The sequence below is a fragment of the Canis lupus genome, chromosome 6 (assembly GCF_048164855.1).
Source record: "Canis lupus baileyi chromosome 6, mCanLup2.hap1, whole genome shotgun sequence".
NCBI classification, from domain to species: Eukaryota; Metazoa; Chordata; class Mammalia; order Carnivora; family Canidae; genus Canis; species Canis lupus.
This window is the reverse complement of record NC_132843.1, coordinates 76050149-76075765: the sequence shown is the minus strand read 5'-3', so window position 1 is coordinate 76075765 and position 25617 is coordinate 76050149. Positions and strand designations below refer to the sequence as shown.

Sequence of the window (25617 nt, the reverse complement as noted above, 5' to 3'; positions counted from 1 at the left end):
TGTGCCCCTTTGTTAATTCCCACATCACATCTGCCTCCTAAATGAGTCTCATGGCTGTCCATTCCCTTATCCCCGTCCTTAACACTGCAGTCATAGTTCAGGCAAATAGTCTTATCTCTTGTTTCCACTACAGAACTTTTTTTTTTTTTTTAACTAGATTCTCTGCCTTTTGTTTTATTCTCTTCAGTCATCTTCCACGAAAGTGCCAGATGGTTCTTTCTAAACCAACAGGTCAGATTATGCTACCTCTCCTCCCCTTAGCGTGCAGGGCAGACAAACAGCATTGTGATCTGACTTGAGTCTTGTCTTACTCCCCAGTCTCAACTCTCTACCACCACCCCTATGTAGTCCAGCATCTTGGAACAGTCACTCAAAGCTCTACAGCTGGATATGCTCTTTTCCATGTGTATCTACAGCCCTTTCTTCCTTCTGTCCTCCTTTTCCTTCTTCTCTTCTTGCCTTAAATAAATTATGTGCTATGTGATAGCCATAGCGTCTAGGATAGTCAGTCTCTTAATTTTGGTACCTAGTTAACATTTATTCATTGCTTACTATGGTCTAGGCTGACCTAGGAACTTTATATATATTACTGGATCTCTCTAAAGCAACTCTGTGAGGTGGGTATTACCTTCTTTGCTTTATAGATGGGGAAATTGAGGCTCTGAGCAATAAAGTAACTTGTCCAAAGTCACACAGTTAGTGAGTACAGTTCTGAGATATGCTTAGTGATCTTTCAAATTTTCTAAAATGGTGCCTACTGGGTCAGGCCATCTCTGTACTTCTTCTCCCCTTATTTCCTGTTACAGAATTTATTATAGCTTTTCATTGTACCAAAAATTGTACTATGCATATTTTTTTACACTGCCTCTCTACTAGAATTTAAATTCCTTGGAAGAAGGGATCATATCTTTTTGATTCTCAGACCCCTGATGTATATAATTGACATTGAATTCCATGTGACTTAAATGATTGAATCCATGAATGAATGGAACACATATTAATTCGTCTTTTTTAGGTAGGTCTTCTTAACTGCCTAACTTCATTATAACCCCTCTAGAGAATAAAAACCATCTCATACGTAATTCCTACCTCCTGTTGTAGAAACTGGTATGTAATAACAGTTGCTTTTTTTTTTTTTTTTGAGTACCTAATATGCTCCAGGCTCTACTTTTGTAATTTTATTCTTCATAATAATACAAGTTATTTTTCATCCCTCATTTGCAGATGAAGAACTTAAGAATTAAGAAGTAACCACCCTAGTTCACTCAGTTAATAAGTGATGGATTTGTTCTATTCCCAAACTGTCCATTCTACCCATTTCCAGATAGAGATCCTGTACAGAGCATTGATTGAATGTTGAGTGCTGATTGATGACAGGAATGTGAAAAAACACATTTTGGAAAATTTTCAGTATTTAAGTCAGGCCAATAACCAAAGGATAACAAGCATGCCCAATTCATTATCTGGAAGTGGGTAGGCACATGACTTACAAATATCTCTGAGCCACAGAATTCCAAACTTCCTTTTACACTTTCACATTTGCTTGTTTGTTTTTTACCTACAAAATATATGTAACCAAAGCATGCTGAATGTCCCACAGGTAATAAGATGCCTTTCAATCCAAAGCTACTAACAATTGGATTGACCTCAGGCCCCATTTTTCCTCCCCAAACACGGGATTATTTTTCCTTTGGACAGTGAAATGAAAGAGAAGGGGGTAGATGATAAGTAAGCTTATAACAACTAGATTTTAAATAATCATAGTTTATCATTTTTTTCCAGTGGACCATGAAAGAAGAGACATGCTTTTTTTTTTTTTTTTGGGTGCTTTTTTATTTCAACCCATTAAATCCTAATGAGAATTAGATTAAAAAATATGGCAGGCTTTTTGCCAAAATTCACATCAATATTTACAGGGACAGGTGACTTGATGACTCAAATATTATATAATATTTTCTACTGATTCTGGCATTACCTCTACACTCCAGTCTAATTACCCTTCATGTGTAATTTTTAGTTGTGTATATATGTATATTTATGTATATTAAACTTATATATTATATATGTTAAACTTGTAATCTCATTTATATTTTTAATGCCTAGGAGAATACACCGATTTCTGGAATATCATTCTATATCCTCTATGGGGACCATCATAACTATGTTGACTGGCTCAATGACTTATAACACAATCTCCGAGGATTTTAATATTGTTTCATGGGTTTCAATATATTCTGTTATCACAGAAAACATCTTGGAAGAAAAGGAAGCATCTTCAAGTGAATTTCTCTCCATGAAGATCATGCGGAAATTGATTCTTCAATTCATTTTTCCTCTCTGTTTCTTCTAGAAAGTTCTAAAGATCGGGCAGTTTAATAACCTACTTTAGACAATACATAGTACACCAATAGGTATGTGTGAGCAATGAAGAATACAACTAAATAAAACAATGATAAGTAGAAGAGTTGGTTTTAAACCTTTAACAACAAGAATTTTTAGTTTATATTTGTTATAAGTGATTTGTTTCTATTCTAAGCAAAAAAAAAAAAAAAAAAAGAAAAAGAAAAAGAAAAAAAAAGAAAAAGAAAAAGAAAAAGAAAAAGTGGAAGATACTTTGCCACTTACCAGGCCAGCAGTGACAAGTGTAATTGTCAGCACTGTCCTCACATGTAGCATTATTATGACAGGGTTCTGACCAACATAGAGGCATCAGGGTCTCACAATGTGTCCCTGTGAATCCACTACCCGTGCAGTTACAGCTATAGCTGGAGAGTAAAATGAAATTTTCACATCAACTTTTGGTCATATTGAGATCAAATACCTTTATTATGTCTCTTCCTCTGTCCATCAATCTTTGGGTCTCAACCCAAAGCAGGTTTTAATACTTATCTCAAAAATTCTGGGGAATTATCTCTATAAGCCTGAAAATATTATGTATTTCCACACTAATATCTGGTTATCTTTTAAAATTTATAGTATGGCTTCATGCAAAATTATTGGGAAACCATGATTATTTACTTCAGTTTTCTCATCCATAAATTGAGAATAATAATACCTATGTCAAGGGTTATTGTGATAATTAAATGTGTATATACAGAATAGACACAGAATCTGAAGCATCAGAAAATACCGACTAAATTACTACCAAATAGTACTAAATAAAGTTGTTAATATTTGGAAGGCAGTAAAGAATGATTTATACCACTGTGCCATTCTTTTTATATACAGTCCATTAATAAGGTCCCTTATGAAAAATGAAACAATAAATTATTTAAAAAACAGGAAAAGCCCTCATTTATATGGATTGTGACTTATGTTCTCTTATGTTTAGATTACAGAAATATTTGAGTCCTGTTATTTCTAAACATTCATTGGTTGGGTGAGATTATCTGACACTCAAAACACAAATTTGATAGAGAGACTTGTTGATTTTATCAGGAGGAGGTTTTTAATTTAGATGGGATCTCAAGGATTTAGTATTGTAAAAATGTGAGCTTGCACACTTGACCCAGATAAAATGAAGGTCTGGTCATTGAAAGAACACCTATGATTTTATAGAGTTGGAGTCCTGTTCACTATGGCTTATGTGCGTATTTATCACCAAACACAGATATTAATATTTCACTAAAGGAAACTGAAATATTAGCAAGTATAATATATTATTATAATTTTTATATATATTTCTAGTGTGAAATCCTCTTACTAATTAAAAATATTTACTAAAAAGCCACTACATATAAGACATTAAGGAGAAGAACCATGTACTTAAGACTGGCCAGTGGGCCTCAATTCCCAGAATTAGAAACTCTCTTTGCATATTCCTTTGGTCTACAAGAACCTTGTGTGTGTGTGTATGTGTGTGTGGTGTGTGTGTGTGTGTGTGTGTAGTTTCTGACTTTCCATTAGCCTCACAGCAAATGTGTTAATTTTTTTTGTTGTGGGGGATTAAAATCAAGTTGTATTTGTTGACCTTGTGATTATCTTCTCAATCTTCTTAGGTGGTAAGAAAGATAAATGTAAAATAGAGAAATTATTCATGGTACATGAGTGGAAGAAATGAAAGGTGGCGGGAGTTAGCCTTGTTCTGCTTGCATTTCCATAGGAAGCAAAAGCTTTGTGTATTTTCTGTCCTGATGCTTTCTAGAGACAGCAAAGCATTGATGGGAGGACCTCCTGCTCTTCCTCTGGAGTGCCTGTATGGAAACTGCATGTTGGCCAGTAACCTGCCTTCAGGAATGTATATTCTTGCCCCTGGAGAATGATTTGGTTAAAACTGAAAGTCAGAGGCAAGATGTGGAATGTGGTTAAAAGTTAGGCTTTATAGGTTACAAAAGAAATATACAACTATATTGTTCTATTTATTCGTTTTTTTTAAAATATTTATTTATTTATTTATTTGAGAGAGGGGGGAGGGGCAGGAGGAGAGGGAGGGAATCCTAAGCAGACCTCACATTCAGTGTGGAGCCTGACTCAGAGCTCAATCTCACGACTCTGAGATCACAACCTGACCTGAAACCAAGAGTCAGTCACTTATCCCAGGCAGCCCGCGTTGTTCTATTTATAACTACATCATTTTGCTGGATATAGTTGAAGTACCTGTGCCGTTTACTACTGTTCCTCTTTTGAGTCCGATTCTCTTTGAAACTCAGATTTGGGATCAATTCAATCTTACTTACAAAATAAAGGAGAATTGGATTCTAATCCTTCCTTTGTGAAGAATTAGCTGTGTGAACTTGTGGGAATTACCTAACTTCCCTGAACTTTAGACGCCTTAATGTAATGGGAAAATATTAATGCTCATCTTACCTTCCACCGAGCTGTTGGAAGATCCAACAAGACATTAAGTACTAATGCTGTTCAAATTGTTATGCACTTGATAACTCAATATCTATAGTTAAAATAAGTATTAGAGGCACCTGGGTGGCTCAATCGGTTAAGGCATTTGACTTGATCTCAGCTCAGCTCATGATCTCAGGGTCATGAGTTCAAGCACCATGTTGGCTCCACACTGGGTGGAGCCTATAAAAAAAAAAGGTATCAGAAAGTTGTCTAAAATATTTTTTATGAATTCAAGTACCATTACTTAAATTTATTATATATATTGTATTAAGGTGTCATTTATTCATTTGTTTGTTTATTATTTTACTGAAAAGCCAATGATAGAATCTACTTTGGAGCAGGATCCATGGCTACTTCTTGCCATTATACTCTCTTAAAAGTATATATTGGGAATTCACCCAATTCCCTGAGAGCCTGAAACTCAAGATATAATCAATTTGATATTACTGCCTTTTCCAACACTGCTCATTTAAAATTCCTAAAGGATTTATTTTCACCCCTTGATTTATATGCTTGGTATTATGTAAATACAACCTAATATTTACAAATAAGCCTGATCTCTAGCTTTGTTTTTGCACCTTCCCTATCTACAACAGCTGTATTTCATGGAATTAAAAAGCTGGCCCTTTTCTGTAGTATACAAGTTCTAAAGGAAGGATTATAAGAGTGACTTGGAAAATCCTCACTCTTGGGGCAAATGATCTCCGAAAGATGCATTTTTTAAGTAAAATCTGAAAGGTACTATTTTTGGTCACTTAAAGTGTAAAGCAATGCAAACATTTTAAGCTGAGGACATGAGATCTCCAAATTCCGCAGAGTGGTTCTGCAAAAACTGTTGGTCCATGAGTTCTCTCCAAGCCAATCACCCAAACACAGGAGAAAACGCACCTGTTGTACCCATCTACACACAGCCCTCCATGGAGGCAGGGCTGACTGGCGCATTCATCAGCGTTGAGCTCACAGTCATAACCTAGGAATCCAGGGCTGCAGTCACAGAAATAAGCCTCCAGAGCATCCCGACAAGTGGCACCGTTTCGGCAGGGCTGGGACTGACATTCATCAACTTCCACTTCACAGTTCACACCTTTGAAGAAAGCACAGAAGAAAGGAGAAGTTTTAGCACAGCTTTAATAGTTTAGCTCCCAGTGCTTAGCCAGTGCTTTATTTACCAAGGCTCTTGTCAAATGTTATGTTACCCAAAATAATTTTCCTCTTTAATTGTAGTTGATATTCACTTTTTGGCATGCTTGTGGGAAGTTGCACAATGCAGAGCAGCTGCTACTTACAAAGAACTGTTTCATATAACAGCTTGTGGCTTTTTAGTCGGTTGAGACGAGGCATTTTTAGAACAAAGTCATTGTTAACTGTACTTTTGTTGGAAACTTAAAAGGGACTGGTCAATGTTTCTAAATTATTTTTAAACAGTGCGGCATCCTATAGAGAAGTGGGCAAACGCTCACACTCCAAAGCCAAATGAGCTGGGTGGGGATCTAGGTGCAGCCACTTATTAGCTGTGTGACCATGAGCAGTTCCTTAACCTTTCCATACTCAGTGTCTGCACCTGAAAAATGGGACCAGTACTTGTAATTATCTTACAGGATTATTATTACAATTATAGTATGTTCTAAAATGCTTATGATAGTAGGTGGAACATAGCAAATGTCATTAGAAAAAAAAACCCAATACTTGTTTTACAATATTTATTGTACAAATATAATGTACAATTATTTCCTTAAGTGCTCCTTTTGTATGGACTTTATTCACATTTAGATTTTCTATAGTGTTGTAAAATACTATTTTAAAATAGGAAATCAGTTTGTGCCTTAAACCTTATTTAGTTAGTGGCATTACTAGGAGCTACTTCATTTTAAGGTAATGTTGCATAAAAAAATCTTTATGTATTCCCCTCCAAATAGTAAGTGAAGATTATTACCAAACAAAAGAAGGTGAGGTTTACAAACGTACTCACATGGAGATAACAAACTACCCTGCTGAATCTATCAAAGTCATATTTGATGTACAACAAATTTGCCTACGTTTTTAAAAGATACAAAAGGGGGGATACTTATATTTACTTATCTCTATTTCTATGCTTATAACTCAGGATAATAAATTGTGTATTAAAATGATATTGAAGGATTTTCAAATGACTCAGACGTTGTTAGTAGTTTGATTATGTGTCCCCTTTCCTGACAGAAAAAGCAGTAGAAGAGTCTCACTCTGCTGACCATTTACAACTGTGACTAGATTCTAAGTTGAAAGGAATGCCAGCATGTTAAATTTGATGTTTTTTGAGAAGAAAAAAACTTAAAAGTTAAATTTTATTTGATAAAAATAGAAAGCTGTGGAAGAGTATTTGTTGCAAGGTAAATAGCTTGCTCTTTGAGGCATGGCTATTTTTGACCGGGTCTGGGAATGAGATCAATCATATCTGTTCTACTTGGCATCAGTAAGGTCCAGAGAAGAACACTGAACTGGCCAGCAGATCTGCAATTCTCATTCTCATTCTCTTTCTGAAATGGCTTGTCAACAATGCTTTATCTCTATTTCTGCCATGCAAAATAATATGATAATAGATATCTCTATTTTCCAAGAATGTACATAAGACAAAAATAGTAAGTTCTTTAAAATATTTTTTCTTATGATTATTTTCTTAACATATATAGCAACTAAAATGATAATGGGTTAGTTTTCAGTACTTACAAGGCACAAAATTACCTCCCCTGAAATGACAATGGTCAATCGGAACTTTAAGCAGAGCATACTATGCCCACCCAGGAATGTTCAGTCAACGTGGGTTCCCATTGTGTTCTCTAACTAGAGGGCAACTGGCACTTACTCTACAGCTGCCATATGTAAGGTCAAGGCAAAGTGATTTCACATGCATTCTCCCCTGTGTCTCTTACTCCCTAATGACTGTCTTCCTGCAATTCCTCTCACTACGTATTCCCGTTCTTTTGTCCATCCAGTTGTCCATAGAGACTTTGCCTATATGATATTGAACTATGTCCTTTAGTATTTTAGTCATCTATATTTGCTGGAAAGTATTAACATATAAAGCCAAACCAGTGGTTTAGAACTTGTTAAAATTTTCCTAAATTTTATTTTATAACTCAAATAAAATTCACATATTCATCTGATATATACCCAGATTACTTCCTAGTGCTGAAGAAATACATTATAAACCATTATTTTAAATTCTGAAGCTCCACTTATATGATGTAGCTCAAAAACTTTAGTTTTAAAGTTACCCTAATATACCTATAAGAATGTGTTTCAAGAATTTAGATGCAATTTCAAATCAGCTAGTTACTTTGGGGTGATTTATGTGCATTGACTTGATAGTACTTAACAATATGATTTTTATTGCAGCTTATTACTGCTGCTGATATAGACAAAAATGATTGGGTCAATGTCTGTGTGATGCCAAAGTAGCCAGATGAAATGTGGTAAGTGCAATCAGTCATCCAGATGTCTTTGTATTTCCAGATGCTGGCTTCAAAGATTAAACATCTGGATAATTAACTATGATTTTCATTTTTCATTTGGATGCTTATTGTTTGTCACATGCTTATATCCATTAAATATACAATTAATCAACCTTCAAAAACACCTGAACTGTGGGGTCAATCTATCTGGAAACATTCATTTTATGCCTTGTGTTAATAAGTACAGCACCATGTTATTATAACTATATATAGTAATAGAAATTGATAGAGTCACAGTGAGTAGCACCTCTGTGGTTGATTGTCTAAGAAATAGAAAATTCATAATTGTAAAATTCTTTCACAAAAACCCACCGAGGGACCCAACCAATCTGTTAGAATTCATTAATAGTTAATAGTATGAAACATAAGAAAATAGAAAGGGTATGGAAAAAAAATAACATAGGACAAGGAGAACTCTGCACCAATAGAAGAAAGTATAGGACAGGAAAGAAAATTCCTGATGTCATTAGTTTTGGTAACTCACTATAGTGAATACTGTGCTAATATCCACAGAGGCATCCCTACATAAATATAGGTGACCTAAGATGTCAGATCATTAATTCCTGACAGCCAGGGATAGTTTCACTCTGAACTACTCAATTTGCATTAACTGTCAGAAGAAGTTCAGAAATTTTCTCACAGCCAAATACTTAACTAATATCTGCAAGAACTCTGTTTTCAAATGAGGTCACAGTCTGAGGTCCTTTGACATAGGGTTCAGAACTTCAACAGAGGAATTTATGTATTGGGAGAGGTCACAGTTCGAATCTAACAGTCTCCTGCTTGGTTTGTTTTTCTGTCACCATCTTGAAATTCTTAATAATTTTTGAACAAGGAGGCGGGAGTCCCACGTTCTTAGTTTGCAGCAGAATCCACAAATTATGGAGCCTCCCTCTGTATAAGCCCTTAATTCCCATTTAAACTTTTTATAACTGATACTCACAGAATAAGTTCTTTTTTTTTTCCTGACCCAAAACCTGATTGATATACAGATCTGAGATGGGAAAGATTTGAGTAGAATATTCAAATGAGCAGAACTGTTCAGTTTGTGGCCCACCTCAGCTGAGAGAGCTAAAGATGTAGCAGAGAGTTAAAGATGTAGCAAAAATGAAGCTGGAGCTGAAGTCTCTGACTCCATAGCCTCATCCTAGGTGAGCTGGGAATTTAATACTACCCCAGTATAAGTTTTGGGATCCTAGGAGAGATGTTGTCTCCACTTCACAAGTGTCCAAGACATCAGGACACACATGATTCCCAAGCCACCATAGTACACAACGGTAGAGCAGAGGAAATTACACAGGATCTGGGTAGACGGAAATTAAATAGTTTTATGAGAATGCTTATTGAAGCATGCAAGGCAGATAAAATGCTTTCTCAAAGGAGTACAACAAGTACTTTTTGTATCATGCTGAATTAGGGAATTATAAGAACTGTATGAGTTATTATTACTTTCCTTCTTCCCTTTTCATCTGCCATTCATCATGGAAGAGGAAAAGGAACACTACTCAGGTCTAAGCTCTGCTCTGCCATTGCTAATATCAAGGTTGGATTATAGTCAATGCTCAAGGAATGTAGGTATTACCTATAATCTATTTATTCTTTCCTATTCCTTCTTCAATTCCTCAGGGTAGACAGAATTAAAAAAATTTTTTAAAAAGGCTTTGGAAGCAAACATATTCCTGGAAGGGAATTTGGAAAAGCTTCAAATTCCATTGAAACAAATATAGATGGCATACCGAGAGTTCAGGAGCTAGAGGCTGGACAAATTTGGAGCAATCACTATACTAAATATGATTTTTTAAACGGCTACAATGGACAGATAAGTAGCTAGTGAGCAATAGTAAATATACAGCCCAGATTAGGTAGTAAATATTTGAGGTAGATCAATAGACTTTAATTTAGGAGAAAAGATTAGACAGTGAGGGGTTTTCCAGAATTGGAGAGCTGCAAGGAAATAATTACAGGTCAAGAACAAGGTTTAGAGAACAATACAGGCACATCAGTAGAACAGCTCTCCACAAAGTCCAGGCTCGCAAGGAGATATCAAAATAGAAAAGGAGCTTTGGATAGTATGTGAATGGAGAAGCCAGCTGGTTGATATACTGCTAAAAATGAGGTAAGAATTCAACCAAAGGAAAGGACATTGGAATCTCAAGTTGTGGTGAGAACTTTGGTGGTAAAGCAATTTGGAATGATGAGAGGGTCCAACTTGAAGCCACATCAGGGTACGGCTGGCTGTAGTGGGATAGAGATGGAGGTCCTTTAAAATAGGAAGCTCAAGAAATTGGAAGAGCATGGTCTATAAAATTCTGCAATAGCTCCTAGCTAAGTTTGGATAAAGGCAAAACTTCTCATTTTGACAACTAAAAACCTTGGTAATACTTCTGGTTTCATTTCCTTTCACAATTCTATCATCACTCTACATGCCAATTGTATCAGATTATTTTCTTTTTCTCAAACTCCCCATATAGCCCTACCTCCAAGAGTTTGGATACATCGATTGTGTACAAGGTTCTTGATAATTGTTCTAATCAATACAACATGCTTCAAACAACCCAGGAATATACAATTTCTGCATATAATTCTTGTTCAAAAGGAAATATTATGCATAGAGGCCTGTTAGATATTAAATTTTGGGGCAGACTCTGAAGCTTAAGATGATAACCAAAAGCTAGAGTATATTTAACTCCAAAACATAGGCTTTGGAAGGTTCTTTCTTGTCCATCTGATGAAATCATCCTTTAAGACGTATGTTAAATGCCCCATCCTCAGAGAAGCATTCCCTGATTTCCTTACTGCTTTCACCTTCTTGTGTTTTCATAGCATTTACAGCATTCTACTTTATTATTTGTCACTTGCTTATCTCCAACAACTTGCTTTAAAGCAAGGATCCTTTCTTATTATTGAGTGTAATAGCTGAGATTCATTGAGAGCTTATTTCACATCAGGTACTGTGCTAAGTATTTTATGTACATTATTCGATTTTGTTTGATCTTCAAAAAATTATCCATGAGATACTATCATTATGCTCATTTTTCTTCACGATGAAACTGAAGCATAGAGAAGTTAAGAAACCTGATGCAGACCAAAAGGGTAGAAAGTGGTGGAGCCGGGATTAGATTACAGGCAGTTGAATTTAGAACCTGTGCTACTAGCCATGAAGCTACATCACAGCCCAGTGCTTTACGTTCTTCAAGGACACACATTCTCAGTGTGTAGCAAACACCTGTCTCCTGACAGGTGTTTAGCACATTTTGCTGAATTGAACCGAATGTGAAGGAGATGGCTGGGAAAGAACAGAAGTCATTGCAAATACTGGGAGTGTCCTGGAGGTTAAGAAATAATGGCTTGTAAGTGAATAAGAAAAGAGTGGTGTAAGGGGTAAGTGAATAATGAACCAGTGGTCTTTCGGGAGTGAGTTAGTGAGAAAGTCAAACTTCCCTCTTGGTCCTTAAAGCTGAGGCAAAAAACAAAAACAAACCTTTAATAAGGGTTGCATAGAAAGTGGTTTCATTAAAAAAAAAAAAAAAGTGGTTTCATCAGATAAATGCCAAACTCCAGGAAACGCAAAGGAATTAGAGGCACTTTGGAAAAAAATGAAAATGTGTTTAACTTAACTTGCATTTAAGAAAAGACCATGGACCTAGAAGCCAGTGACCATTCTAATGAGTATCAGGAAGTTTTTCCTGTGACATTTTCACATGAGCTATACACATTAGCAGTCTGTAATTCTAGGCTAGATTACTCTTCTGATTCCCATTATCAGGTTGTCTTGTCCACCTATCCCAACAGTCATCATTCTATAATTCCAAATATAAACTCTCTTCAATCCACCCTCTATGATCCCATATACCCTTTTCCTTGACGAACTTCTCTTCTCAATGAATGGGATTATCTCCAAATCACCCAAGCCAGATTTCTAGGAGTTATCATCATCTTGTTTATTTTTCGCGCATTCCAATTAGTCACCAAATTCTGCCATTCCCACCACGGAAATGGGTCTAGAGGGCCATCCCCATTGCCACAACCTTATTCGCATGCTTCCCGCCTCTCTTCTTTTCTTTCTCCTGATTTCTGTCTTTCAAGTCATTCTCTACATTTCTGAGAGTGATCATTATAAAATACAAATCTGATCTTATCACTGTGCCAAATTTATAAACAGTACCTCTTGTCTCCAGGATAAAACCTTGGAATGAGATAAAAGATTCAAAAAAATGCAGACCCTATTTGTACTGCCTACAATGATTGCTCTTGCAGCTCCATTGTCTCTCATGTCTTTAGGCTGCACATAGTTATTCGCCTTGCTTGTAATATCCCACTTGTCATTCCTACTCCCCCCCCCCAGTTATTTCTAATTAGTTCTGAAAAATTGAGTTTGAGTATCACATGGTGCTGGAAACTATACTTAACTGCTTATATCTACCTTAGGTACCACTCCACAGTTCTCTAATAATCTCCTGTAATATGAAAATATGTATTATATTTTGCTGTAAATGCTTACTTGTTCATATGATCTACAAAACCATCACAGTGAATTTTTTTTGTCCTTCAACACTAAGATCCGTAGCATTTAGTGCATATTCTTAAATATAGAAAGTGCTCCCCCTCCAAAAAAAAAAAGAACGCTCAATGAATTTTGAATGAATGATCCAGTCATAGCTATGGACGAATCCACCATCTGTCCTGGAAGGCAATCTGGTCTGCCAGGAGAGATCCTCAATGCTTCTGCGAGCCCGGGGCCCACTCTAAATCAAAAGCCAGAAAGACAAATTTATGGCTCTGACAAATGTTTAAAACAAAATAGTGTTTTTCAATGATAGTGCCTTAAACTTCTGATCAGGGTTTAGAGATTTCTGCACCTCAATATGCATTTTTCAGCAACTATAGATCAATGTTAAGCTTCTGTGCCACGAGATAGCACACATCATATGTTATCAGCCTAGAGCAGGTCTTGTCACTGATGTGCTCAGCACTCATTACAGTGGGGAGAGGATGCGCAGCACATGCAGCGTGGCATTGACAGACCACTCTGAACACCTTTCTCATTATCTGCAGAGCCCATGCTTCGGAAATAATTATACTCTAGCTTTTGGTTATCATCTTAAGCTTCAGAGTCCACCCCAAGATTTAATATCTAACAGGCCTCTATGCACAATATTTCCTTTTGAACAAGAATTATACACACTATTCCTGGGTTCTTTGAAGAATGATGCGTGTTGTATTGATTACAACAATTATCGGTGCAGGTCTGGACCAAGTATCAGGGCAAAGAGGTACTGTAGCCCCATTTTTCCATTACAGCTATAGATTTACACTACATTTTTCTCCTCTATATCATAGTTATAATATTTTTAACAACCTAAGAGCAAAGAGTGAAGAGGCTGATGACTTCATGCTCTGATTAATAGTGTGAAAAAAGCATAATATCGATCAGCAAGATGCTATGAGAGATTAAAGGCAGATTTTTTTGTTTTCAATAGGAACATCTGTGAGTTTTTACCCAATTATTTCTAACTTGTGCATTTAGATATATCTTTTCTGAGGATACCAAAGAGTACCAAATACCTTTTACAAAACAGTCATTTAAAGTAGACTTTATAAGTGTAGGATTCATCCCCGGAAGATGACTGAATTTTATCAATTTGAAGACTGCTCTTTTTTTCTGTCCTAAGTTTAAATCTAAGAATTATGATGCATTTTAAAATCAAGAGTGTCCTGGCATTGTATTATATTTTAGTTGCAGATCTTTTCTCTCTTGGTGTATATGAAATCAATGTAATTATCAGTGATTAATTCTGATGAAATACGAAAATTGATTTATATTTTTATATTATTTTATAATATTTATTTACTGTATTTATTTTATCATTTTTATTTATAAATATTATTAATATTTTATTATTACTGCAGGAGTCCACTCCAGTGATCTTGCTTCCCTTTTCCAGGGACCAGGGCTCCCTGGCCTCTCATTGGAGGATCCTCCCACCAGCCTATCTACCAAGCCAAGGCAAGACAGTCATATTCCCACTAGATTGCCTTCAGGGGACCAGGTGCCGATAGCTAGGTTAAGGATGGAATTCCATGCTTTGTTCCCTAAATCCCCACTCCAAGGAACTGGCATCTCTCGATGGGATTCTACTGCAATCTCTGACTACCTGGAACTGCACTGCACAGATATGCACTATAGTCTTCTCTCCAGGCCTTGGGCATCTGGAGCCTTTTGCAGCCTCACATTCTGGATAGCCTCGTGGGTGGAGAGGGCCCGTCCCCCCACAATACAATGTGATACTATGGCTACGAAGTTGGCAACAGGCAATAGTCACTCCCCATTTGGATGTGACGGGGACCCAGGCCTCTCCAGAACCAGGGATCCCAGATGTCTCTCATTCCAGGGTGCCCTGGTCCCCTCCAAGTAAGGCTTCAGAATTCCAGAGATACCTGGTTCAAGGGGATATAGGGTCTCTTTGTGAAGGTTCGGTCTTGGACGTTCACAGACCCTTGGTTTCCCCCCACAGAACACCGCAGGGACTCAGCCTCTCCTGAACCCGCTCCTGGCCTGGTTGCTCCAGAGACCTGTGCCAGCCCAATATGCCCAGTTAGCTCTCTGGCACCAAGACCCCAGCAGCCAGGCCTCTCCAGGAACTAGGACTCCCTCATGTGTCTTGCTGGAGGATCCCCAGGCAAGCCTGCTCCACCTGGCCCTGGCAAGACAGTCAAATTCCCCCAGACCTGCCTTCAAGGGGAATGGTCCTCACGAGGTGGTTTGGGACTTGGAATCAGGCAGGTGCTTATTCCCTCTGAGGCGCACCCCGGTGACCTGACCTCTCCAGACCCAGGAGGCCTTCCAGATCCCTGACTTCCCGGAACCACCCCCTTGGCAAGGCCTGTGATAACCTTTCAGCAAGTCCTCAACAGCCAGGACTGTCCAGGCCCGTGGAGCTGGGGTCTGGCGCCAACCACCTGCATATCCTCCTGGGAACAGGGGAGCCCCAACCCTGTGACTCACTTGGAGGTCGTGGCTGCAAATTGGCCACAGACCCCCTTGAACGTGCTGCCTGGTGCAGACCCAGGCCTCTTGGAGACATACTGATCCCAGGTGTCTTTTATGCCGGGGCATCCTGGGGCCACGAAGCAAGTCTTCAGAGCTCCCGAGCTCCCGGGCTCCTGGAGGTCAGGTCCTTGGTGCAGGTGCAGGCTGGACGTGCGCAGAAGCCTGGCTCTCCGCAAGGGCTCAGGGAGGGCACCGGCCTCCCCAGAGCCAGGGCTCAGCCCAGAGCAGGGACTGCTGTGGGCAGGATGCCGGGGGGCTCTGGGGTCCCTAGGCCCGCATGCCAGCAGGTCCCCCCACACCTGCCCCTGGGGACTAGGCGCCCTTGGCCATGTGGAGCCTAGTGTCCCCGACCTTCGAGCCCCCGTCTCTGGTACTGTGCCCCAAGGCTCTCACTCGAGTGCAGCATGTACCGTTTTCTTCATGAATTAATTGATTTTCTTATTTTGTCACCAGAGATCTGGGAATCATATTCGCTTCTACAGATCTTGTTTTCCCAGAGCGACACAACTGCAGGAACCTCTGCTGTCAACCTTAACCTTGGTTTTTCCTGGAGTTCTTGATCCTGATGGTCTTTGGCCTCCTGTCCACTCCTTTGATCATCGGTGCAGGTGGAAGAGTGTTCTTGACGCTCTTTTGGTATTCTCATCTTTCTAGAAAAATCACGGGAGGCTAGAGCAAGTTCTAGGGGCACAAAGTCTGGCTCCTGCCGGCTAGCCCTAAGAGCAGAGACTAGGGAGCCTGTTCTTGGGCTTTCTTGAATCTGATGCTACTTTGAGGAGTACGGAAATTCTCTATTTCCCCATGTCCTACTGCCTCTCCCAGTGTGGACAAACCCACCTTCCTTCCTTCCTTCCTTCCTTCCTTCCTTCCTTCCTTCCTTCCTTCCTTCTTCTCCAGATGTTGTTTCCTAAGTCCATCTGTATGTTCTTCCTCCCACTATACTCCGATCATAAATATCGTAACATGTGCGAAGGCCTCATCTGATTTTGAAATATTACATTCCTAATTAATATGCGTGCCTTCCTCGATCTACTGCCTCTATTTAATGTGTACGTGTATGTATATTTTTTAACATATAAAATTAGTAAAACATGTACAAACTTTAATTCAGAGTAACCCAGTTCAAAGTCTCCAAGATGCTATGTTTGAAAAACGCTCTACTTTTATCAGTGGTTTCTACCTTGCTTAATCTTATGAGTTTCTTGGGAGGATAATAGGAAAATTATGATATTTGCATTTTATGCGAAATAGGCCGATGCTATACATTTCACACCTCTGTGATTATAATGTTTTACTCATAACAATTATCTTTCTTGTGATTTTTGTTCATTAGGATAATTGTTACTCCTCCTGCATATTTGAAATGTTACAGTACTAGCACATTCTATAATCCTTCATTTTATTATCTGGCAGCTTCAGAAATTAAATTCTTGCCTACACATATTGTATTTTTTCCAGTTGAAACTTGTAAATAGAGCACAGAGATTATGACCTCAGTTAATCTGTCCCTGAGTATGGTTCTAATATATTCAAAAAAGAAAGCAATTCAGTATGAGGAAAGGATTCCTGTAAGGAGTATAGGTAAATATTGTTAAATGTTAGAGCATTTCAAGGAGCATTTAAAGTATTTAAAGATACTAAATTAGTGGCAACCAGCATTTTCATGGCTTCATAGGTTATGGAAAAGCTTTCAGCAAATCATTTCACTGTCGCCAGGACCCTGAGAGTTAGGTGATATTATGCCTGTATGTTAGAATGAGGACACAGACGCTCAGAATTATTGTCCAATATCAAACCCCTAGAAACCACTAGAACTCATCAAAGTTGGGACTGGAAGCTCTGTCTTCTACTTTCACATCCCAGTCTTTCCATTGCACCCATGTTTCATATTACTACATATTTTTTAGCTCATCCCCTCCTCACTCAGACCTGCCTGTACACCCTACTGATTGCTAGGAAGTCACTACGAGAAGTACTCAGCAAGGTTAAAATGGAGCATGCCAACCACAACTACCTGGTTAACCTAGTAGTTTGTAGACAAACCAGTTGTCAAAGCAAAGATGACAGATGAGACATTCACTCCTCTCTAAAACCTCTGCAGTCCTTCCCTCCTTGCTATTCAGCTCATTATTACTCATACAATAATAATATTAATAAATGTATTCAGAGGAACCAAGTTTCAGTTCAACATCCTGAAAGAACTGCATTTTTGCTCTGCTCTTAGGCCATGTTTTCTATGAAGATCGTCCTGACCCTAAGCCGTGTCATGGGCTCCTTTCCTTGTGCTTCCTCAGCATTCTATCAGGAGAGAGACTGTAAGTTTTGTCTGCACACCTCCTCCCAGAATAAACTGAATATTTTGTCCAGGATAAATTTTGTCATGGTCATCTTTAAGTCTCCATGGCCTGCCACAATGTCCAGTGACATGCAAGTAGGTCATAAATACTTGCTGAGTGAATAATATTTGTTACTTTGTTCACTCATTCAACAAACATCTGTCAAAAGCCAGTAACTTAATTTCTTCATAAAAGATTTCACATGACTCTAGTTTTGAGTAAATGGCTGAACAAGTGTGTAAGGTTTTTATATGACATCACAAAAAAATGATCCATTTCATAATTAAGGACATATAGAAAAACAGTCATTTTCCTTTGAGAATATGAAGATACAACCTGTGAAATTCATATATTCTTTTTTGGCTGGTGCATATTATTCACCTTTTGGATGTGAAATATATTTATTATGGGGATACATATTAGGTGGTGAGTAAAATGTGAGCTATTTAGGTAGTTGCTCACAAAAACAATATTTAAATGTTCTTTCTTTTTTAAAAAAATATTTTATTTATTTATTCATGAGAGACACAGAGAGAGAGAGAGAGAGAGGCAGAGACACAGGCAGAGGGAGACGCAGGCTCCATGCAGGGAGCCCAACATGGAACTCAATCCCAGTACTCCAGGATCAGGCCCTGGGCTAAAGGCGGCGCTAAACCGCTGAGCCACCCGGGGATCCCCTAAATGTTCTTTAAACTCATGTCTTCCATATTGCATATCTTTATATAAATGACTATTAATACTTATTCCCAATAAATTGATTTAAGTTCATCAAATGATTTATGTATTAAATTTGTAATCAGTACAAAACTTTCAGTAATAGTGGTAAACATAATGCTAATAGCAATTTTTCTCATGAAATAAGCTTATATTTTATGATATAATGTTTATTTGCCCACATTATTTTCATGAACATTAAATTATCTGTATGATTTGTCATAAAAAATGACATTAGAAGTGTGGTTTAGTTGATCAAAAATATATTTAGAAAGGATGGAACATTAAGCCTAGATTCAAATCTCCACATTGACTGAAATTCAAATTATGCTTTTGATAAATGCCACTGGAATGGCAGCATCAGAGTTAGCGACATCATACCTGTTAGTCTTCTTCATCAGCATGGATGAGGACTATTGGAGAAGATACGGAAAAGAACATTAAAAAATGATTAATAGAAGAAGTTCTGATAGGAAATTATAAATGAGTAACCATGTAATGCAGAGAGGTAGAAGAAGTTCCAGGTGTGCATGTGATAGACTGTATGACACTGGGGTTGATATGAACTAGTGAGGAAAACCACCCTGCTGCGCCAACTAGTCTGGAGAGACCTGTCAGGAATAATCTAGAAGTCCCACCAGAGGGCAATAGAGAGCAGGACAGGAAAGGTACGCTCATATTTTGTTGGCATGATCCACGAACCTTCGGTGTGGATTCTTATCTTAAATTTTAAAAGAGGAAAAATGATGTTGTTGTTAAAACTTGATACTATTCTTTTGTCTTTTCCTATTTAATAATAGTCCAGTGACCTGGATTCTTGTATTGTTGGGCGCCCAGTTCTACCGAAACACCTGGTTCAAAATATGCTCAACATAACCAGGCGGGTGATTTTCTTAAAATGTAAATCAAATTATTTCAATCCTCTGCTCAAAACTATACAACAACTTCTCATTTTATTAAGAGCAGAGTCAAAGTCCTTACAATGGCCCACAAGCCCCAATAGTCTATTATGTCTCCTTCGCCTTGTTCACTCCACTCCAGGCACATCAGCTTCATTGCTTCTTCTCAAACATTTCAGTGCTCTTGACCTGAGGGTCTTTGCATCTGCTGTTCCTCTGCCTCGAATGCTACTCCACAAGACATTTGCCTGACTCCCTTTCTTACCTCTCTAGAACTTTATTCATGTGTCACCTTCTTAGTAAGACCTTCTCTGGTCATTCAACCTAAAGTTCAATTCCTAATTCCCCCATTTTGTTTCACTTTTACTTTAATCCACTGTCTTTATCACCACATAACCTGCCATATATTTTATTTATTACTTATCTTATACGTGTCTATCTCTTCTCTCTAGAATGTAGGAGGACTTTTTCATCACTTTTCTTTGTTCTTATATTCACAGAACCTGTAACAATAGCTAACTCAATAAATATATATATGTGAGTATGTATTTTGACAAAATTAATGACTGAATGAATTCAATAGATATCTATTTTCATTCATATCATTTATCCAGAACTATCAATAAGTACTACACACACACACACACACACACACAACTTTGTATTGTCACATGAAAATCCACGTAATTGCCTGCATCAGTGGTTTCTCAAAGTGTGGTTCCCATACCACCAGCAGCAGCAGCAGCAGCAGCAGTATCACATGGGAACTTGTAAAAAATGCACAGGCCCCACCACAAATTCACTAAATCAAAAACTATATTTTCATAAGCTCTCTGGGTGAGTCTGATGCAGGCTAAACTTTGAGAACCAATGATAGAGATACATTTATTCAGTTGGAAATGGAAATTGAACTTGTAATGCATTCTTATCTTTCATATTAGAGACTTTAAGCTTTTCTTGGATACAATACATTTGGGAATATCCTGGCTTTAATAAATGGCAAGTGAGTCTTTTTCTTAGGAACGCCCATACCCACCTTCCCCTTCATCCTTACAGTTAGTGCTCCAGGCCAGGTCCTAATGTCTTACCCCTGGCATTGCAGTGGCTTTCTACCTAACTAGTCTGCTAAATAGTGTTCTCACTAGTCTCCACATGCTAACACCTTTTCTTGAATATAAAATGAATTTTTTTCCATGTTTTCATTTCCGAGACAAAGATGCATCTTCCAGTCAATAAGTAAATTTGACGAAGTGGTTTTTTTCTTATTTTCCACAAGATTGTTTTATGCCAACAACCCATTTTTTAACAGAGGAAATAGATATTTGCCTACACTGTTTTGCTTCATCATGCATCGAATTGCCTTTTCCCTATCCTCTTGTAGCCCCTTTTTTCTCATATTACAGGCATCTTAAATTAGTGAAAATGTTCAGTTGTCAATCTGCTCATTTTAAAGAAAGATCCCAGTGAAAGAATGATACATTGCAAAATCTTGAACTAAAAGCAGTCACATGCTCAAGGCTGAATATTCTTTTCATTAAAAAAAGTTTGCAGCTGTGTACTTCCAGCTTAAAGTAGAGTTTTTGCTTATGCCTTCCATATTCTCCCCAGCATCTTCAGTGCCTCTCTCTGAGCCTATTTCTGGAGTTCATGAATCACCACTTAGGAAGCACAGCGGAGAGCACAGAGCAGGATTCCCACAGTGGGAACCCTCTCTCCGTCTGCTACTGCTCTTTTTCCTCTCCTACCTCCCTGTCTTTTAAAATTTATTACGTTTTCTTACTTTGCTGCTCTGAGGAGCACAGGCTTTTTCCTGTAAGCCATGTTCTTTATGAGCCTCTAAATTTGGATGTAGCACACAGCAGCTAGGTTATTGTAATAGTTTCCAGGATTCATTGGAAGGTCTGGGTTGAGCCAGAGTACCTATGTATCCATGCTGATTACTAATAGTCTTTTTCTTCTCTTCCCAGCTCTGGCCTTTCCCTTGGTCCTAGAGACCTTCTCTGGGTTTCTCATTAATTGGCCTTGGTCCTATAGACCTTCTTTGGGTTTCTCATTAATTGCCACAAGCACTAGTAGCCATGAGACGGCACTGAAGTAGGCCAGCCTTCTTGTGGGTCTAAATGATGGGATATTGCAAGAAAAGTTTCTAAATTAAGTTCACATAAATCTAATTTCTGGCTCCCAGCCTTAGCTATACATTAGAATTGTCCATTAAATTTGACCCTCCGAAGGTGGAATCTGAGCATCTTTGTTTCAGATCTTTCTAGCTAATGGCTAATGTCTAGTCAGGGCTGGAAACCACTGATGAGCTCCCAGAATACAGGCTATTTTACTTGTGGAGATTGGTGATCAAGCCTAAAATCACACCTTTGTGTCCGAATAACCCTAACCAGCTAATAACAGACATGATTCTTACTGCCTGATGGGTGTCATTTAAACTGTAAGCAAGTTACATTTATGTCAGCAGAGCTAAAATAATAAAATTTAGCTGATTTCTTAGAAAACAGGAGAGGAACATAGTCAAATAAGAACAACTCTATTATACCACGGTTTGGGCAAGGGAAGTGTCCTCGTTGTGGGCTCTGAGCTAGTGTTACGGTGAGAAAAAAGCATTGATTTTCATTGGGCCCAATAGGAATATGATATATCCGCAGTATAAATTAATTCATTGTAGAGTAAAGTGCCTTATAATGTAGGTACCTTACTACATTTGGAATATACCCTTGACATCTTTTATGCCTAAATTTATACCACTGAAAGGATTCATTATAATCCAATTAATTGAAATGTAAAAAGTAAGAACACATTGTAAAACATCATTTTTCAAGCTGTGTTTTGCAATCATAAGACTATTTCAAAACACTATAGGGAAAGTGGCTGAAACATTTCTCTGATCTCATGTGTGTTTCTTTTAGTTACCATTTGCAATAGCATACTAGCAGCAGGAAATAGAAGACACTATCTTAATAAACCATAGTGGTCTTTAAATGTGTCTGTTATAAGGGTGCCTCGGTGGCCCAGTTAGTTAAGCTGCTGACTTTGGCTCAGGTCATGATCCCAGGGTCCTGGGTTCGAGTTGGGCTCTCAGTGAAGTGCCTGCTTCTCCCTCTGCCCCTTACCATGCTTGTGTTCTCTCTCTTGCCCACTTTCTCTCCGTCTCTCAAATAAATAAATAAATAAATAAATAAATAAATAAATAAATAAATTCTTTATTAAAAAGTGTCCATTATAAACAAAAACAATACTACACCAGCCCCACAAAAACTTATTTCTTATGTTTACACAAAAATTTTAAAAACTGAAATTTAAATTGCTGTAACTCAATTTTCAACAATGGATATGAGGATTTGGGATATAAATATGGAGATTTCCACGACTAAGTACTGTTTCATAAAGCCTCGCCACTGTTCCTCATAACTTTTAGCTTAGTATTGGTAATGAAAGGCAATCAATAAAATAAATTTCTACTTAACACATCATTTTACCATCAAAACATATGTACCCAGAAGGTAAACGTTAATCTATTTACCTTAGTTTCATTACCAACAAAAGGTGCCAAGAAATATATGAAAACAATTCAGACAATTAGAACAATTCAGAAATGGTTTATTAAGCAGCCATTATTTATTATACCTTGGGAACAGTGCTTCTTCTTAATACAACGACTGACATATAATAAATACCCCAAAATATTGATGTATGGATGTATAAATATGAGACGTGACTTCTGTCCTTTAGGAACTAATACTTCAGTGGGAGGAGACAAAAATACATTTATCTGAAGAACAGGACAGAGTTCTTCAATAGAGGTGCAAACCACTACGGAAGTAATAATAATTACCATAACAGCTTAAAAGTATTATATCAGCAGACAGTAAATCAGAAATGCTTCTTGAGGTGTGAGGTGAATGAAGTACTGAAAGTCCAGAGCTTCACAGAGTAGACACTGAATTGAGGAAGGACATCCCAGAGGGAGGGAAACCACTTGAAGAAAAAATGAGGACAGTTCAGGAAAATGGAATGCTTTGGGGGAAGAGGTTATAGAGATATGGCTTATATGTAAGGAACACACTGTGAAGGGTTTTCCATGAGAAGTTAAAATTATTCTGCGTGTTGGGAAGCTTTCAAGTTTCTTCAGAAGGAATGGTACAGTGAGAGCTATTTTAGAAGGATGATTTCAGAGTCACTGTTCAGAACAACTTGAGGCTGGAGGTAGAGTCTAGGAGGTGGTATAGTAAGCATACACAAAATGAGGAGAACATGAGCCAAGGCATTGGTAACAGAGTGGATGAGCTCATTGGAAGACATCTTGGATGTCCAAATGGATTTTGAAGATTGGTTGTAGGTGGGGATCAAGGGAAAGGGAGCAGCTAGGGATATAGCTACTTTATAAAAGAGATATTTCTAGAACGGGTAATATTAGCAGATGATACTGGAGGGTTCTGGTATAAATTTTGAAGAGGAGTACTTTCCAAATGATTGTATTGCTTATTAACATGTTTGGAAAAATAATGGCAAGACAAAGTAGTGTGAAAGGGTTGAGAGAAGAAGGTAAGCTGAAAGCCAGATACCACAGGAGGTTACAAAAGTGGCAAGAGATAAGGGGATAGTGGCATTAAAATGTGAATAATGCCACAAAGATGTGAGTCAGGAAGCACAGGAAAGTGGGGAGCAGAAGTTAGAATGAATGAATGTGAGAAAGCATAGACTACATGAGTTGTTCCCTTACTGTAAAGAATCCAAAAAGGAAAACAATGCAAGAAAGATGGTCACCATGAAGAAGTGATTAAAATGGGTAACTGGTTTAGGAGGATGGGAACCACAGAGACTGAGCATGAGGATAATAAATAGCATGACCCTTTTAGTGGGGAATGGTCATCTTGTAATTCTGTAATAACATACCACGTCGACAGAAACTTTGTTAGTAGATATGAGGTACTACTATTGGCTATTTCCAAGAAATTAAACAAGAAGTGACTTATTTATTTTTTAAAAAGTGACTTCTTTATTAATAAAATTATGGTTTATCTTATTTGCCATGCAGCCTTATTATCACTGATCTGTTGGTTGCACTTTAGAGTCCCCTAACATCTATCCATCTCATGGCCCGCCTTCCCAGGAGGCTGCCATGGCAGGCTTTGGGCATTTGCAGACACACTTCAGCAAGGACAAAAGAAATCTTCTCATGAGGAAACTTGAAGGGCCTTGACCTGGAAATCTAGGCCCCATAGAGCCCACTAATTCTAGACTGAAAATAAGATTTAAATAATGTAACGGCTCCATCTAGAACAACAACAGTGACAGTTGGCAAACACTCAGGCTCCGAGGACTTTCGGTGGTTTAGGAAGCTTTCTACCTAGTGATTAATTCCTGCCAAGACCATTTTCATAAGCAATTGGATGAGACATAAGAAGTCACCTCTGCTTCTGTCATATTAAAAAAAAAGGGAAAGCTAATTGCATCCTCTGGTATTCCAATGAGATAACACTTACCGGAATAATCACGGGGACAGATACAAGTGTATCTTCCTATCTCATTGAGGCATGTAGCTTCATTCTTACAGGGATCTGAGACACATTCATCCACTTCCAGGTCACAGAGCCTGCCTTGATATCCTGGGACACAGAAGCAGGAATAGCCATTGATTCCATCCTGGCACATGGCCCCATTGTGGCAGGGGCTGGAAGCACACTCATCAAGATCGTTTTCACAGAATCTTCCAAAATATCCATCAGGGCAGACGCAGATAGGATGTACAGGGTCCTGATGGCAAATACCTCCGTGTTGACAGGGGTTTATGCCGCAGTAAACAATGGCGGTTTCACAGGTTGTCCCACTAAAACCAGGGGGACATTTGCAGAGAAAGCTCCTTTCTCCTGGGTTGTTCACACAAGTGGCATTTCCTTGACAAGGATTGGAGAAGCATGGATTCCTCATGTTGTCACAGTCTTTGTCCACATGAATGGCTGCATCTGAACAATGGCAATTGTTGTCTTTTGAAGAATCATCGCATGTTGAATTGTTTGGGCAAGAATTTGAGAGGCACCTGGTGTCATTTTTATTGCAAAAGGAATCTACAAGGAAATAAAAAATACCAAGATGAAGTTTACAAATAAATGGCTAAGGATAAAATTAAAGATCGTCTTTCTGCTCCTACGCCATCTCAAACTCATTAATGAAAAACAGTTGGCTGCATTCTTTGGATGAGTTTTGTCAAATAATGTCTAATGAGGTTTTTCATTAATAATGATTTGTCAAATCTTTCCATATCATTACTAATAAGAAACAAA

The 25617-nt window shown here is 38.0% G+C and overlaps 1 protein-coding gene across 1 annotated transcript in view; it reads right to left on the bottom strand.

The window, feature by feature from the left end:
• CRB1 (crumbs cell polarity complex component 1) overlaps window positions 1-25617 on the bottom strand; it is a 213444-nt gene that overhangs the window by 117441 nt on the left and 70386 nt on the right. The window contains exons 2-4 of the mRNA XM_072831284.1: window positions 24820-25401; window positions 5728-5923; window positions 2626-2765 (exon numbers count right to left, since the gene is read on the bottom strand). Coding sequence (XP_072687385.1) covers window positions 2626-2765; window positions 5728-5923; window positions 24820-25401 — 918 coding nt within the window. The remainder of the gene's footprint in view (window positions 1-2625; window positions 2766-5727; window positions 5924-24819; window positions 25402-25617) is intronic.